The sequence below is a fragment of the Coffea arabica genome, chromosome 1c, assembly GCF_036785885.1.
Source record: "Coffea arabica cultivar ET-39 chromosome 1c, Coffea Arabica ET-39 HiFi, whole genome shotgun sequence".
Lineage (NCBI taxonomy): Eukaryota > Viridiplantae > Streptophyta > Magnoliopsida > Gentianales > Rubiaceae > Coffea > Coffea arabica.
Window position 1 is genome coordinate 49,488,480 of NC_092310.1, and position 19,105 is coordinate 49,507,584.

At 32.9% G+C, this 19,105-nt stretch overlaps 1 protein-coding gene and 1 long non-coding RNA gene across 2 annotated transcripts; one reads left to right on the top strand and one right to left on the bottom strand.

Annotated features, from left to right (window-relative positions):
• Positions 1-5,672: 5,672 nt before the first annotated feature.
• LOC140005912 (putative F-box protein At3g52320) lies at positions 5,673-7,066 on the top strand. The gene is made up of 3 exons (XM_072047162.1): positions 5,673-5,960; positions 6,070-6,163; positions 6,480-7,066. Exons 1-3 carry the CDS (start codon positions 5,673-5,675, stop codon positions 7,064-7,066), a joined length of 969 nt encoding a protein of 322 aa, XP_071903263.1.
• A 671-nt stretch (positions 7,067-7,737) lies between these two features.
• On the bottom strand, positions 7,738-10,621 carry LOC140006615 (uncharacterized). The gene is made up of 3 exons (XR_011814348.1): positions 10,366-10,621; positions 9,964-10,260; positions 7,738-8,341 (listed from the first exon to the last, which is right to left on the bottom strand). It is a non-coding gene; the product is annotated as an uncharacterized lncRNA (long non-coding RNA).
• Positions 10,622-19,105: the final 8,484 nt, after the last annotated feature.

Genomic DNA, 19,105 nt, shown 5'->3' on the forward strand with positions numbered 1-19,105 from the left:
TAATAAAATATTAAGGATATATACATAATTTTACTATGAAAATAAAAAATAAAAAAATATATATTACATATACGTAATTTTATTATTAAATAAAAATAAAAAAAAATATATATATATATATACTCAAGCTCGCAAGTCGGCTCGCGAGCTAACGAGTTTAATATTCTGAACTCGAGTTTGACTCGAGCCGATCGCGAGCGGTTCGATTCGTTTGCAACCCTACACACGAACGTAAAATGACTCTATCAAAGTTTGACCCAATCCCAATCAATAATGATGAACTACAGTCGATTTCTAATCGATTTGACGAGCCAATCGAGTGAAGCAAAGTTTGAGTTTACATGATTTTTAATATTTTTATTAATAGTGACATGTATGTTCCTATATTTTTATTATTTATTAAGAGAAAATTTCAATTTTAACTACATTAAAAAATATAAAAAATTTATTAGGTTTAAACTCTAGGTGAATTATATTGAAAGCTTGTCGAATTCAAACTTTATGAAAATGAACAAACTTAGATCAATTAAACCAAAATTCGATTTGACATGATTCGCTTATGCCTCTTGTTACCCATGTAAAGTTCCAACTCTTTTAGGGAAAATTGTCAAATTAATTTATCACATTTTCGAAAAAAAAAATCTGTTTAGTCCCTCACATTTAAAACCAGCCAAAATAATCCATAAATATAAAAATCTTGCGTGTTTGGTCCTAAAACTTATTTTAGATCAATTTTCCGACCAAAAAAAATGCACGCTTATCTCATGTGCCTATAATTTCAAGGTAAAAATTATGAACAAAATTTGTTTCCTTTCACCAAAAAAAAAAAAAAAAACCTCCCCTTTCCCTCAATTTTCATCCACCAAAATTTTTTATGCATAAGACCATTGCTAATACAATATTTTAGAATCCTCAATTTGGTCAACCAAGTGTGGAAGCTTTTAATCGGGGGGTTGCTCCTGACCCAATAAATATTACATATTCTGTTGTTTATCAGTAGTTGTACATAATCAGTTCATGCACCAATGAAAATCTTAATATTGGAGCTCCTTTCTACCATCTCTTTCAGCCATATTATTAATAGGAAGTTGGTTACATCTACAATCAAAAATAAATATTGAGTGTTTCATTTTGCCTTAGCAATTATGAATACACAAAGTAGGCTTATGTTTTTTGGCTGAAACTTTGAGTAAAAATGAGCTCTGGGACTAAACCAGCAAAATTTTTATTTGATAGACTATTTTGGCTGATTTTATATGTGATTGACTAAAACTTTTTTTTTTTTTTAAATGTGAGGGACCAAACTGGCGGTCTCCCCAATCTTTTCAATGTTGTTTACGTTGAGATTGTTTGTCACCAATTCTATAAGAATTATATCATTTTTTTTCTACAATTACACGGAGGATAAGAAAAGAGATGGGTTGAAACTTGAAACAGGGATGTCACGATCATTTAATTAAGATTAATATTTCTACGAGTTAAACAAAGTTTTAAGACAAGAATTATATCACTTACGAGATTTTTATCTGTGAATTAATAAGTGAACATGTGTTTATTCTTTTTTTTTTTTTTAAATGTAAGCAGGGGGACTCGAACCCGAGTACAGTACTTTTATTTTTTATTTTTTCTTAATAATGCAAGCTTTTTAAAACTAATCTTATTTTCTTTTAAGAATTAGTTTTTTGTACATTGATGGTGTATATCCTTTAATCATTAGATGCATGATACATAGTTTGAATTTGAATTTGAAATATACATTTTGCATATCTATATCTATATGTATTAAAGAACAGGTTTTTGGCTAAGAGCTTTCACAGGCATTAGAATCTGAATCAATCTGAATCCCTTTATACTATAATTTTAGATTTATTTTAATTCAATAATCCTTATCTTCTCCTTATCTCTTTCCACTCTTCAATTTACGCGACCCACTAACCCATAAGATTAAAACTCCTAAATTTTAACTAACAAATAGCAACCACCCTTGCAAAATGATATCTGCAAATTATAATTCACATCTTACATTTACTACTGACACATATCATATCACTGATATAAATAACTAACCGTTAATTTAAGAAACTCACAACTACAAAATTCACATATCCAAAATTTAGTAGCTTTGAATTACAATTTTCACAATTCTACGTATCTTATTGTCATAATGTATTTTACTCTCATAATCATTCACAAAACTGATGATCACTGACCTATTTTACCCATTTTCATTTGTCATCACACAAATTAAATACAGTAAAAAAAAGATTATGTATTTTACTCTCGCCATGGATGAATTCCACTTACAAACATTTCAATCAGTGACAAAGACAAGATTTTTTTTTCTAGAGGGGCTAAAAGTTTTCTTAACATAATTATTTATATGTGCTATGTTCAAAATAATTTTCATCTATTTAAATATATGACATCTAAAAATATCAAATTTTAATTTTAATTATAAAGGAATGTGAAAAATAAATAACTTTTTTAAGAAAAAATTAATTCAAAGATAGTTAATTCACACACACACGTACACATATATACATACATATATATATTCTCATAATATAAACTAAAATTGTAAAAAATTAGGAGGGCCAACTTTATTTTACACAAATATTTACATAATATGAATTAAAATTTTTAAAACTTGGGGTGGGGGGACTATGGCGCCCATTAGTGCCCCATTGGTTCCATCATTGATTTTAATAGCATTTTAATTCCAAACCTGCAAGATTATAAAGGAGAAAATAGCTGATCACAAATCGAATCTTACACTATAGTGATCCCACTAAAATATTTTAAAAAGATTAAGCAAGTTCACTTCTAAGAAATACAAGTCTCACTGAACATTTTTTTTTTTTTGTAGTATGAGCTCCACAAAATTCAACAGAATTAATTAAATCATCAATATTGATTTTTAATATTGATTTTCATATTAAAAATTGATTGATTAAAAAAATGTTTGCATCTTTATACAAAATTATCAAACCGAATGCATAATATTTGTAAGTATTTCATTTTGAAATAATTTTCATCTATTTAAATATATGATATCTAAAAATACCAAATATTAACTTTAATTATAAAGGGATGTAAAAAAGAAATAACTTTTTTAAGAAAAAAATTAATTCAAATGGAGTTAAATCACACACACATGCACACATATATACATATATATATATATATTCTCATAATATAAAGTAAAATTGTAAAAAATTAGAATGTCCAACTTTGTTTTATACAAATATTTACACAATATGAATTAAAATTTTTAAAACTTGAGGGGGGGAGGGCTATGGCCCCTATTAGCCCTCATTGGTTCCATCATTGATTTCAATGGTATCTTAATTCCAAACCTACAAGGTTACAAAGAAAAAAAAATACTGATCACAAGACAAATCTTATACCATAGTGATCCCACTGAAATATTTTAAAAGTTTCAGCAAATTCATTTATAAGAAATACATGTTTCGTTAAACAGTTTTTTATAGTACGAACTCCACAAAATTCAATAGAATTAATTAAACCACCAATATTAATTTTCATACTAAAAGTTGATTGGTATAAAAAATGTTCGCACCTTTGTACAAGATTGTCAAATCGAATGCATAATGTTTGTAAGTATTTCATTTTGAAATAATTTTCATCTATTTAAATATATGACATTTAAAAATATAAAATATTAACTTTAATTATAAAGGGATGAAAAAAATAAATAACTTTTTTAAGAGCAAAATTTAATTCAAATGTAGTTAATTCACACACATACACGCGCACATATATACATATATATATTCTCATAATATAAACTAAAATTATAAAAAATTAGGAGGGCCAACTTTGTTTTACACAAATATTTACACAATATAAATTAAAATTTTTAAAACTAGGGGGGCGGGGGGCTATGGCCCCTATTAGTCTCCATTGATTCCATTATTAATTTCAATGGCATCTTAATTCCAAACCTGCAAGATTACAAAGAAGAAAATAACTAATCACAAAACGAATCTTACACCATAGTGATCCCACTGAAATATTTTAAAAAAGTTCAACAAATTCACTTCCAAGAAATACAAGTTTCGCTAAACTTTTTTTTGTAATACAAACTCCACAAAATCCAATAGAATTAATTAAACCACCAATATTAATTTTCATACTAAAAGTTGATTGGTGTAAAAGATTATCAAATCGAATGCATAATGTTTGTAAGTATTTTATTTTTAAATCAAATAAAACATGCAATTACATTTATTTTTATCCATATATCATTCATTTTCTAATATAATTTTCTATTATTATTTCAAGATCCATCTTCCGTAAAAATGCAATTCTTGAATGATCTACACATTTTGTCATATATTGAACTATTGTTAGACAAATATTAAATATTAATTATGTTGATATAATTTTTTTAACTTTTTTCAAATTTACCCTCTCTTTTAATTTCTTTGAATAACGTAAGCTCCGTGCGTAGCACAGGTATTGACACTAGTGTATTATACATCTAATTGTGATGGTGTATATATTGCCGATATATATAAGATTAACTGTTCTTTTAATACTATGACATTATTTATAATTAATCTTGTTATATTGTTCACGTACAACTATTCATGAATGAACTTAATCTACTTATAAATTATAAGCGCCTAGATGAAGGCTTAACAATTACTATCCATAAAAGCACACAAAAGGGAAATTACACCTACTATTAAATCTTGACAATTACTACTAACCTCCAGAATCGTAACTCTTTCATAAAAAAAGAAAAAAGAATTCACAGAGCATCTAGATTTAATGCTGAGCCTAGTTTGGGAAAGGATTGGATTGGATGGAAAACGGGAGGGATTGTAAATAAAAAATCCCGTGTAAAAACCTCCCATTATTTATAAAAAAAAAAAAAAGCCCAATCCTTATCTAGTACGAATCAAAAACTTACACCAAGAAGTTGAATGAATAAAAAGGGGAAATCAAACCAAAGAGGATTATTGTAGGCTAGCACAAAATGACAAAATTGACATTAAACTCATCACATGATTTTGATTGGCAAAATGGTCAAATTATTCCCAGTCCATTGATAACTTTGCCATTATAGAAGTAAAAGGCACAAGTGAAAAAGAACTTTACTTTTCATTATTGCACTCCTATATTATTTTGGTTCAAATATGAGAGTGCCCATGGATTTTATAGAAACTTCATTTTCATTTGAATTGCTATTTTTCAAAATTTTGTAAAAAAAGTGTATCGTAGCGACTTGATACATGTGAGATAAAAAGGTGATTGAAAAATACTCATACAAAACATAAAAAGTTTTTATGTGAAAAATCACAATCCAACAAAGGTCTATGCTTTCTTGTACCTCACAATTGGTGCAATTGGAACTTACATGCAACTTCTTTTGAAATCACTCATAGAATTGTTTTTTTATTGTATTTAATTTGAGCTGAAAAAGGTAATTTTATTTCATCCAAAGAGTTGCATTTGTATTAAAATTCCTTCTTGCCTTTTTTTTATTTAGCTATGGATCAAAGGACGAATATGTCATTCCACAACCTTCCGACACCCCTAGGAAACTGATCCTAAACCGGACTGGATAATCTCCTTTGAACTAATATATCCCTGTACTTCGTAAAATCTCATACCTTCCTATCATTACGTCCAAACTACTGATAATGGCGGAGGAGCCAAGCCTTCCATGTCATCCCCATCTTCTTCCAAATCCATATTCAAATTCAACTCCATACCCAAATCCAGATCAAGTGTTTCCTGATGAACTGATGAGAGAGATCTTGTTATGGCTTCCGGTCAAGTCCCTGATGCGATTCAAGTGCGTCTCAAAGCTTTGGCTGTCCATCATCCTAGATCCTTCCTTCGCAAGGGCGTACTGTCGTGGTTTCCGAGGCCTCCTCCTATCTGATCCCTACTTCGAAAGATTGGCACCCACCAAGGATTTCTTCTATGTGAGCCTTGATAGTGGTCAAAATTTCCCACCACCTTGCCGTCGAGCACGACGGTGGGAGGAGTTTGGGCTACACTGAAATCGTCAACAGTTTGGTGTGCTTCTACTAGGGCAATAATTCTTGCTTGTACAACGTTGCAACCCGGGAGTCGATGGAGCTTCCTCGGTCGGAATATGGGCATAGCTCTGCTACCTATCACCTGGGTTTTGATCCAGTAGATAAGTTATACAAACTGCTAAATATATGCCCGGTCTATAATGATAGGGTTTGTTTAGATAGAGAAATTATCTCAAATAATATTTCACTTGCATCATAAATACATTTTCCAACTCACCTTTTTATATTCCCAATCACCTTTTTATCTTACATATATCATATCACAAAAAGTGCTACAGTAATTATTTCAAATAATATTTCAAATAATACCCTATCCAAACAAACCCAATGATTACGATGGTGAGGATTTACGCGAGGCGACTTGGCTTTGTAACTTGGATTACTCGGAGATTCTCACCATAGGTACGGATGCTTCTTGGAGACGTATCGCTCCGGCACCTCGGGAGATAGTGGAACGAGCCGTCTGCCTTGATGGAGCCTTATATTGGTTGGAAGATCGGATAAAAAATGTTGGTGGATTCGATGGCTTTCTTATTGCTTTTCATCTTGCTCAGGAGAAGTTTGAATTTGTTCCCACACCGGGAAGACAACTCCCCTACCGTCTACCATATTTTGGAATTCGTCTGTCTGCAATAATTTCGTACTCGAAGGATGGGGTAATTTATAGTCATGGTGATGGTAGGTGGCGGGTTGAGCACCGATTTGATATGCCGCAGGAGCCTGACCACGAGTTTTGTGCTGTAGGTATACTGCCTGATGGCAAGGTTATAGTACATGAGAGCACTGGTTTTTTCTACTTCCTGTCTCCATTTTATTTATATGACCAAGTGGAGAAGAAGTTGACGAGGATTGTGATTTGCAGATCCCCTTCCTCCTCATCGTTTGAACAACGATCCAAACTATTGTTTCAGAATGGTATTTGTGGGTACTTGTCCTATTATGAGGAGAATATCATCCCACTGAGTTATTTTGCAACTCCCTACCCTTAAACAGACAGCAGTACTGCACTTGTTTTTGATTTTAGAGTTGTTTAATGAACTAATTACTGAGAACAGACTTTATAATCAATAATTTATGTTATTTTTCTTTCTTTTTTTTTTCGTTGAAGTAATCACAGAGACAGTAGAGTTTTTACTTAGTAGATGTGACCCTTCTTGCTGCAGATAACCACTTTCCTGGGTAAATGGAATTGTTTGTTTTGATAGACTACAGGAGTACACCAGAAGACTACTAGTTCCGAGACAATCAGATCCTTCTGGTCGTCTAGGATCTTTTTACTTCATAAATGGCGCTCTGGAAATGGTTGAGAAGTCACAATTGCTTGAAATGTCCAACACAGATCAGATCCTTTTGATTTTAGAGTGCCTTACTGTACTACAAGGAGTACCAATGGCTTACCATTATTTCTAAATGAAATTCTTGGGGGTTTCTTTCCCCAGCTAGGAACTGTTTTGTGTGATGATTTGAGGGGTGTTTCTTTTCCCACACAAATATGTGATGTACTGACTTAATTATTTTTATTTTATGCAATCCTTTCATTACCAAAAAAAAATGGAAATTCTTTGGGGCTTCTATGTTTTATGCTTCTCATTCTGTAACAAGAACTGAGATAATTTATTAATCTTATCTCCAAGTATAAACACAAGTATGATACACCACTTTCACAGAGTTACAGGATAAGGCCTGACTTTATGCATGTAAACCCATCCTCAGATATCCCCCTCAAACTTAGCTAAGAAATACCAAAATTCACATAAAAAAGTCAGAGCAATAGAGCTACAAAGCTAACTGTTTTCATGTTCTCACTCATTCATCCTTATAGGCCCTCATAAGTTGGCTGCTAATGTAAAATCATTGTTCTTGATCAGAAGCATTCTTTTTAATCAAACTGATGCAACCTCTCCTTTACGAAAAGCTATATCCCAGAACTTATCGTTTCTGAATGTTACTGCTTTATATCTTGTGATGAAGAATCTTGTTTCTTTTCTCCTCAATACCAATTCTTTCACCATTTAGTCTACCACATCACCAATGAGCTCTCCTATTCATCCAAGAAAGTGCTGCCTCTGCAAAGAGAGTGGACCAAAGATTTACCTGGGTGGTTCTCATGAATAATCCAGCTACATCCAAAGTAATAATAAGCTCATCTTAGAAAGTACAAGCAACCAATGTAGAACTAATCTTCTCTATCAGCCTGCTCACCAGACAGTTCTCATTTTCAACAAAGATATGAATCAGTTCCTCTAGCGACAAATTTCTTGTATCTGCAGTAAAAGATATAAATATCATTGGCATAAGAACTCTAGGGTACCTATTAGGTAACATAAAAGTCAGGAGTAGAGGAAGAAACAAACAAACTGAATCTTCAACACAAACTGATGTTACCTTCTATTCTTGCAGTGATCAAATTCATGTGCAAATATGAAAATACCAAAATAGTGAACTACACTTTTCTTTCTAGAATAGTTTTCATAGCCTGAGATGTTGAAGACAAGGGAGTTCCCATTAACAGGATAAGATTAAGACTCATTCTATTCCTGATGTTTCTCTACCAATCCCCACTATTAATGTCAACAAATCTATAATTGCAAAGGAGCAAATTGTTTGTACAGTTGGTAACCAACTCAGAAAGGCATAACAACATAATTATAGCAAAGAGATCTCCATGCTCAAGTGTCTTTAACTACTGATATTTGGCTTAGTGAATCATGACCATCATATGACCAAATTATCTTTTTCCCATTGCATACTGGATATTCACAGTCCTTTCAAGAACTATGTCATTCTTGGTAAAAAACACTACTTATTTACAACCTTACTTAATGGGTAATGCATTAAGCACAAAAAGGTAATAAGATTGAATTTCATAATATCACAAGCAAATATTTAATTCCTGACCTCTCTGCAATTCTTTAAAACAAGTTGCAAATACAAAATTGAATTATAATTCCTCCCTAACTTAACATTATCAGAACGTTATGAAAGACTTGCATGAGCCTTTTCTGCGATAACAATTTCCCTTGCAAATATCATCTTACCAATAGATAATTGACCGTATTACATAAAGAAACCATGAGTCTGTTGCAAGTCAGTGATAGTAGCAACAGAAATCACCAGATATCGATGATCAAGGCTCAACCCTTATCTGCTTTAGAAGTTCTTTTGAACAATTAAAACATCATTCCCTACCAGCAAACAATCCTATGAACCTGGCAATTCCAACTAAAATAAAGAAAAGGACAAGGAAAACAAACAAGTTATTCTAAACTGATAAATCTGCACAATCACTAAATCCAATTGAAACTTTGTAGCCACATAAAGATGAAGCTCACATCATAACTTCCAAATATTGAATTTAAAGCCTACCATCTACAACAAGAACATGAATCTTGTCACTGCCTGAAAAAGATCAGTCCCACAATGTAAAGTGTTCACAACACTATACCAAACATTAATTCGTATCATTTTTGCATGAGTGGTCTAAAATCCCAGCATTGACACACACTAAATCTATTTTTCTAGACCTGATAAATCAAAATTCTTTCTTTTATATTTTAAAACCCAACAATATCTGTTTTAGCTATATATAAATATCTCTCATGCCGAAACAAAAATTTTAATTTTTATCAAAAGGAAGTATAATTAATTACTTTACTAATTGTCACATTATCAAAGACATTTAAAGAAAATTGATGAACTTTGATTAGTCTGTGAAAAATCCAAAAGATTGAAACCTTCTCACAAATGTGAAAATCCATGAACAAACAAACAAGAATATAACTTAGACTTTCATAATTAAAAAAGAACAAACAATAGAAAAAGATAAGCAAGAACTTACCATTTATACATGTTAATGAATGACTTCAAGAAATCTGAAGACACTTACCAAAAAATTGCATGATAATATGCATTCTCAGGCATATGCCAACTCTGAACAAAAATTCCTTTTTGAAAAGACACTATGTTAGACAAATTTCTTGTAGAATTTCCAGAAACATCCTTTCGTTATTCACTTCCCAACTCAGTTGCACTTTCCTTGGATTGATTTACTTTCTCCCCTGCATATCAAACTCCTTTTCATGAATTTCTTCAGGGTCCAATGGTGGCTTTTCGGGATTTGGCCATAAATGCTAACATCGGTGGCAGTATAGAAGTGTCTTGGAGGTCTTGGAGTAGGTGGCTTCTAGGAAAAAAACACAGCGAAGGAGAATAATCAGAGAAAACAAAGGCATATTAATATTATAAATTTGGGAAAAACAAAGAAAAGCCCTAAACCAAAATCCCAAACCTTGAGCCGGAAATGATGCCGTCCATACGCTCCGGAGGATTCCAACACCAATTTTTCGAATCTACATCTCCTTCTTTTAATTCAATTGTTTATTCTCTCCCACTTGTGGTGTTGAAACTAAGAGCAAGGAAGCTGCAAAGTTACAAGAAAATAAGCAAAGAGCAAAGAGGCTTTAAGAATAGTGAAGATTTTGGCATTATAATTTTAGAAAGGAAAGCCAGGAGAGGAGAAGTGGCGGAGAGGTTTTCGTGTTTTATGAAGCTAGCCCTATGGAGATAAGCCAGAAGTGGAGGCAAGAAATGAACAAGGGAAACAGACAACACCAGTGCATCATGCAAAGAGCAAAAATCACCAGGAAATCACGTGTTCGACGATGAAAAAACATAACATCCTTCGCTCTTTTACTACTTCTGTAGACAAGCAGAGATGTGCAAGTGAGAGATATAGCAGTTTACTAACAGGGGATATTACTAATTAACCTCAGTTCCTATGTCCCTAACATCTTCCAGAACCATATTCCAATGCCTGTCAAAGAGCTAGCATATGACCAAGAAGCTTCTTGTTGTTCCAACAGTTAAATGAGAACCAAATAAAGCAAGAAATATGGCATTTTGACATGCACACCATTGGAAAATGCTACTTAATTGGATGGAAAAGGTGACCGATGATTTCCTCATACAAAACTTTAAGGACATATTATTTGTGCACAGAAATTAACAATCTGGATTTTACCTTGACCGTTAATCATGAAACTCATCACCAAAGCAAATTGAGCCTAGTGTGAAATTCTTCTTTGTCATCCTGTTACACAACTAGGATAGAGCAACCAGGTATAGCACTTAAATTCAGTGCCATCTTCGCGTAAGCTGTTCATTGTACTTAAGCAACCTATCTCAGCAAGTTGAGGGATAACAAACGTTTCTAAGTTATTCCTCACAAACTTCTGACCAGAGATTTTTCACCATAAATGCAATTTCTACATTTGTAAAATTGATATCAAGGAAGCAGGTGCCAATCTTTCATCCAGTCCTCTCAATTCACATGTTCTTTCTTAGCTTCAGCAAACTCTGTCCAGCGCTTCCACGCACACATAGATAGAAAAATCCAGCCTCAAAGCACAAGTACAATCATTTTTGCCAAAAAAGAACCAAGTTCAGAGGTCACTCAGAGAAGCAGTTCACTTGTTATCCAAGGAATGTGGCACAGGGATGAAAAGAACTCTTAGACTTGGCCATCAACCTTAATAGCTCAATGGATGATGTTAAACTACCAAACCTTAAATGCTATAAAAAATTGCAAATCTGTTGAAATTAAATTACAGGTTAAGTAAGACAGCATAGGTCGAGATAACGTGAGGCTACTAAATCTACCACACAAAGCCTGCCAAGCATTCCAATTTTTCAACCACTTACATTTTCAATTATAAAGATCACAAGTTCCTCTCACACAACTCTCTCGATTCTCCTCATAATAAAAGAATGCATATTAATTGGACTCGTTATCCCATTTTTCTCAGTACATGAAAACCCCATTTGTTGCGTAAATCGATGCATATGATATGTATGAAGAAATGCCAAAGACATTCACTCAACTTATATGTATAACCCACTTTCTTCAATTTCTCCAATTCAAGTTTCTTAGGATCAAAGTATCAAATTAGACAAAATTTCATATACATAAGACCCTCTAGTACGTAAGACCCTCTAGTTCTCTTTTAAGTTCAGGTCTCCATAAAGTTTTGGCATAAATTCTCTAGAAGGGAAGAACGGAAATTTTTTAATAGAGACCCAAAACTATTTAAATGAATGCAGAGGAACACACTAGCCACTCTTGATTAATATATAGACTAAACCAAAAGATTACCCACTAAAACAATGCAAAAGGCAATTTGAAGACACTTATCTGCTACAGGCTACTCAACAAAGCTTACCTTAACTATTCAATAAGACTTGCATATTTATTCCTCATCCGGCAACTACAAACACTCAAAAAAAACAAATCTGCCTCTTCAGCTTAGCACCTCCCTCCACAAATCTTTCGAATGGGACTACTATCAGATGCACGAAACCACATTATTAAACCCATAAAAAGAAAAAATAAAGGAAAAAGTCATCTCAAAAAGCGAATTGATTGTATTGGACCACGGGGAAAGAGGTCCGTATAAAAGCGGGTGGGTTTTGAAAGAGGCAAAAATACGAAAAAGGACAAAATCCATAATAACCACCATAAACTTACTGTACTCTATTCCTGTTTATCAGCGTTAACTGTAATCTCGCCTCCGCCACAATTCAATTACTTCCAGTTTGAAGCTCAAAGAACTGTACCAGTGTCATGGCTTTAAGATCAGACTATCATTTTTTCTTGCCTCCGGACAATGCCATTATTAGCGAATTTCTATACCGGAAGATTCTTGGACTCGATCTCCCTTCTCATCATGAGATGAGGGAGAACGTATTAGTATGCAGCCTTCATCCCCAAACGAGAAAGTGGCTTCTAGGAAAAAAAATACAGCGAAGAAGAATAATCAGAGAAAACAAAAGCATATTAATATTATAAATTTGGGGAAAACAAAGAAACGTCCTAAACCAAAATTCCAAACCTTGAGCTGGAAATGATGCCGTCCATACGCCCCAGAGGATTCCAATGCAAATTTTTTGAATCACCATCTCCTTTTTTTAATTCTATTGTTTACTCTCTCCCACTTGTGGCGCTGAAACTAAGAGCAAGGAAGCTGCAAACTTACAAGAAAATAAGCAAAGAGCAAAGAGGCTTAAGAATAGTGAAGATTTTGGCATTATAATTTTGGAAAGGAAAGCCAAGAGAGGAGAAGTGGCGGAGAGGTTTTTATGTTTTGTGAAGCTAACCCTATAGAGGTAAGCCAGAAGTGGAGGCAAGAAAAGAACAAGGGAAACAGACAACACTAGTGCATCGTGCAAAGAGGAAAAATCACGAGGAAATCACTTGTTCGACGACGAAAAAGCATAACATCCTTCGCTCTATTACTACTTCTGTAGACAAGCAGAGATGTGCAAATGAGAGATAGAGCAGTTTACTAACAAGGGATATTATTAATTAACCTCAATTCCTATGCCCTTAACATCTTCCAGAACCATATGCCAATGCCTGTCAAAGGGCTAGCATATGACCAAGAAACTTCCTGTTGTTCCAACAGCTAAATGAGAACCAAATAAAGCTAAAAATATGGCCTTTTGACATGCATACCGTTGGAAAATGCTGCTCAATAGGATGGAAAAGGTGACCGATGATCTCCTCATACAAAACTTTAAGGACATATTATTTGTGCACAGAAATTAACAATCTAGATTTTACCTTGAGTGTTAATCATGAAACTCATCATCAAAGCAAATAGAGCCCAGTGTGAAATTCTTCTTTGTCATCCTGCTACACAACCAGGATAGAGCAACCAGGTATAGCACTTAAATTCAGTGCCATCTTCGCATAAGTGGTTCATTGTACTTAAGCAACCTATCTCAACAAGTTGAGGGACAACAAACGTTTCGAAGTCAATCCTCACAAACTTCTGACCAGAGATTTTCCATCATAAATGCAATTTCTACATTTGTAAAATTGATGTCAAAGAAGTAGTTTCCGATCTTTCATCCAGTCCTCTCAATTCACATGTTCTTTCTCAGCTTCAGCAAACTCTATCCAGTGCTTCCATGCAGGCATAGAGATAAAAATCCAGCCTCAAAGCACAAGTACAATTGTTTTTGCCAAAAAAAAACCAAGTTCAGAGGTCACTCAGAGGAGCAGTTCACTTGTTATTCAAGGCATGTGGCACATGGATGAAAAGAACTCTTAGACTTGGCCATCAACCTTAATAGCTCAATGGATGATGTTAAACTACCAAACCTTAAATGCTATAAAAAAAACTGCAAATCAGCTGAAATTAAATTACAGGCTAAGTAAGACAGCACAGGTCGAGATAACGCGAGGCTACTAAATCTACCACACAAAGCCTGCCAAGCATTCCAATTTTTCAACCACTTACATTTTCAATTATAAAGATCACAAGTTTTGCTCACACAACTCTCTCGATTCTCCTCATAATATAAGAATGCATATTAATTGGACTCGCCATCCCTTTTTTCTCAGTACATGAAAGCCCCATTTATTGTGCTAATCAATGCATACGATATGTATGAAGAAATGTCATAGACACTCACTCAACTTATATGTATAACCCACCTTCTCCAATTTCTTCAATTCAAGTTTTTTAGGATCACAAGTATCAAATTAGAAAAAATTCCATATACATAAGACCCTCTAGTTCGTAAGACTCTCAAGTTCGTAAGGCTCTCTAGTTCTCTTTTAAATTCAGGTCTCCATAAATTTTCTGGAAGGGAAGAACGAAAATTTTTTAATAGTGATCCCAAACTATTTAAGTAAATGTAGAGGAACACATTAGCCACTCTTGATTAATATATATGTAGACATCAAATTTTTGTTAAATTTTAATGTTTTCTTGAATATTTATCTATTTAATGAGTTATTTATTTTTTTGTATTTTAATGTGTTATTTATTTATTTATTCATTCATTCATTTATTTTTAGGTTTGTTTAAAAAAACAAACAAAAGAAAAAGAAAGAAAACAAAACAAATCAAGAAATAAAAAAATCATCCTAATCATTTTTTTTACCAAATGCACTATTAACCCATTTTTACACTTCATGTTCCTATTCACCTTTCTTTTCATTTGGTAAAAAGCCATCATTGGACAAGAACCAAACTCCCCACTTTGGAGAACCTTATTTTTTCTCCTTTTCGGCTGACTTGGGCAGAGGCATGCGAAAGAAAAAAAAACACAAGAAGAAGAAAAGGAGCTCTCGGCTGGGGGCTTCTTCCTTTCTTCCAAAAAGGCCACACCTACAAAAAAAGAGGACTCTAACTTAACTCCCCAATTTCCACTCTCGGCTATCTCCCTCTTCTCTCAACACACTCACACACAACAAACAAAAAGAGAGGTAGCAACCGGTTGGATTGAAGCTTGGAATTTCATCAAAATTTTAGTCAAAAAAAAAATTACAACCTTCATTGAGGTATTTCTTTTTCCTTTTTCTAGCTTTTCATTTCCTCAATTAATTAGATTAAATGCATGTTGCTGCTTATTTGTCTCTGGCTTTCGTTTTGTTGTTGCCACTGATGTTGTTGAAGTTTTTGGGGTAAGCTATGAATAACATTAAGAAAAGGGAGATGGTCTTGTGAATGCGTGTTGAATGTTTGAGAAAATGCTTAAATGAAAAGTCGAATTAAACGGGTTATTTTTTGTTCGTTTAAGGTTATGGTTGGATTGTAGAAGTCACAAGTAGTGTATTGGTATAAAATTTACAATTTTTGGGTGAGATTTGAGTGATTTTGGGAAGCAAAATCGTGACTATTTTTTGGCCATTTGAACACTTTTCTTTCTTTTTTTTTTGTAAAAAATAATTCCGAAAATGGAATCTATGCGAGAAATCGAGTTGGGTGTGAATTTTGGTAATTTTTTGCAACCGGAGAGGTCGCCGGCGACCGGTAACAAAGCCGTCGGCGGCTTTCATGGCCGCTAGCTAAAGTGGAAGAAGAAGAAAAAAGAAAAAGAAGAAGAGAAGGAAAAAGAAAAGAAAAAGAAGAGAAAAGAAAATGGATTGGGCCAATTTTTTTTTTTCTGGTTGGCTTGTGATTATTTTTTATTGGGTTTTGGGAATAGGGTTTTGTTTATTGCTTTAGGGTTTCGGCTAGGCTTAGGAATTTCTAACCCAAGAAAAAATAAAAGAAAGGCCCAATGGCCTTTTTCTTACCTAAATGAGAAACCAAAATTTTCACTTTAGCCCCTGATCTTTGGAGTAGTTTTACTGTGGCCTAGAAAATTTTAAATCTCTTTCACTTAGGCCCTTAAAATAATTTTACTTTGGTCCCTAAACTTTATTATTTATTAAATTTTGACCCTTTAACTTTAGAAAATTATATTTTTGACCTTAAAAATTTTCAATTTTGCAATTTTGTCCCTAGTAGATTTTGACTCTTTTTTATTATGATTGTTTCTTTTCTTTAATAGTTAATTATGTTATTTTTGAATATATTTAACTGGTACTTTTTAGATGTTCTTAAATTTCTTTACGTTTGACATATTAAGGTGAATTTCATTTTTTTATCATTATTATTATTTTTCAATTAAATTGGTGCTATCATTCTTTTGTTCATTTTAATTATAAATAGGGCAATTTGACTCCATGAAGTCACCACTTCAAAAGGGAGATACCCCTATTATTATTATTTCAATGTCAATTACGTGCTCTTATGTGCTCGTATGTGTTCTTATGTGTTTATATACTTTTATATGCTTTATTATTTGATTTAAATGTTCATTCAAATTTTCTTATATTTGTTTAGCTAATTTTTATAATTATTTGAGAGGTATTTAAATATCTCAAAAAAATTAATAGATAGGATAACTAGATTTGTTTTATTATATTTTCCCATTTTAGATTGTAATTAGGTCCCCTATTGTAATAGATAGGGTAGATAGGATTTTTTATTTTCCCATTTTAGATTGTAGTTAGATTCCCCACTATAATAGATAGGTTTTTGTGTGTTTATGTGGCTTATGTGTTATGTGCTTTATCCGTTTTTTTTAGAATTTTTGCATCTAAATATTATGTTTGTGTGTTATGTGCTACGTGCTCTTACATGTTTATTTGTTTTAATTTATGCTCTATCTTACTATGTATTAAGAATGCATAACGTCACCACACTAGTCCAACGCTAGTTGTGATTTTTTCCTCCGCTTACTTGCTAATGCAATACTAGTAAGAATTTTTAGAAATGGGTTAGTCCAATGCTAGACCCTCAGATCATTCGTGCGTTAGATTCATTTTTGTGTGACATTCATTACATTTTCATGCATATTTTTATTTTAGAATTTTTTTCATTTGCATGATACTTCCTATTATATTATTCCATATCCTCTATATGGGTTAATCATATCATTTAGGATTGCACCTCATTTAAGAAATTGTGAAATAAGTTAATTCATTTGCTTGTTCATATTAGGAGAATTATTCTTCAAATATGGGAAATGGGTGATTATAACTTTTTAGTTTAAATACCCCATTAATCCCTGTATAAGAAAATTATGTCACGAGTTTTTGCCTCCCATACCCATTATATTGCATTCCCTATTCTTTGGCCACTTATACCTATATATATAATTTAACTTTCTTTTCTTTTAATTTCATCATTCACATACTCGTGACCTCTTCAAGGAATTATTTTGGCTTTCGCAATTAATGTGATTTGTATCAATTAAACTCTTGAATGGATATTTTGTCCCTCTCGATATTTTTATAAATTTAGATTTGTATCAATGTAGGAAACATTCAAACGTGATAAATTTAAGGGTTAGATTAGAAAAATTTTTGACTAAACCTCGCAACTAGTTTAGATTAGATTGAAAGGGTGCCTTAGGTTTGAGTTAATCGAACCTCTGCTTTCCCTTTCTTCAACCGTAACTCTCGAACTCATTTTCTCTTATTTTTCAAAGAACTGGAGTTGTAGAAAAGGGTTTTATTTTATTTCATTTTAATCAAAAATATTTTTGAGGTGACTTGGTACACCCAAACTCAATATTAAATGGCGACTCTTCTTTTTCTTAAAAACCCTTTTAGACTAAATTTTGGACCCAAACAATCACATTTTTTGAAGTCCCATTCTAGGTCTTTTTTCACATATTTTTATATAAAATCACATCTTTTATAAACACTTATTTTTTATCTCGAAAAAAGGTGCGAGACAACTTGGTGACTCCACTGGGGACTCTAGAGAGTCCAAACATTTGGTTTAGTTGTCTTTTTTCTTTCTAACCCTTTCACTTATCATATTTGGATGTTTTAGGTTGCATTTTTATTTTTTAGCATGTTTTGCATTTCACATTCGTATTAGTTTCTCGTTTTTTTCGTGTATGTGATGAATGGTTTGCCTATTTACTTTTGTTTATTTACTTATTCGTATCTTGGGTGGGAGGAATATCACCTTAGAGGTTTCACGCGTGTTTTAGTGATAATTCCTCCCCTCAAATGGAAGCACCTCATATGTACATGCATTACTTTTACCCTATTTTTAATTTTTTTCGTGGGCGTCATCTCACATTTTCTTGTAGGATTAGGATCGATTTTCTTAGGTATGCGGATGGTGTGCTATGCGCCCATAGCGATGCCTAAGGGATCACTCGAGCCACCGACCGAAGGCCTTGGGATTGATGACCCTTTGCCTCTTGGTCTGAAGGTTAGGGAGCCTGAAACCTTATCAAGTTTAAATGCATTAGTAAGTCAAGTCTTATGCATCCATATTAGAAATCGCCTAGGATAGAGTCGATCTTACCCGAATAGGAGCACTAGACACGAGGGGAGGGGTTCTACCCCTCTTTCTTTACTTTACATTTTTGTATCATTTTCTTGTTCCAACTTGTTATGTGTTATTTGCTGTACTAACCTCTCTTTGTTTTCTCTTCTTGTGCATTCACCAACTTTAGATAATAAGAGTTCTGGCATGATACTCTTTTAAGAATCCACCTAATTAGATAGTTTATTGCACGCCTAAATCACAAGTTATTGCATTTTAGTGCCATAATATTGCACTTCATTTTAGGCCTATCCTAGCATATAAAAAGGGTTTCTTTAAGTCATATTTAATCTGCGTTACTACATATTTACTTATTTTAATAAACTGTCATCATATATCAAC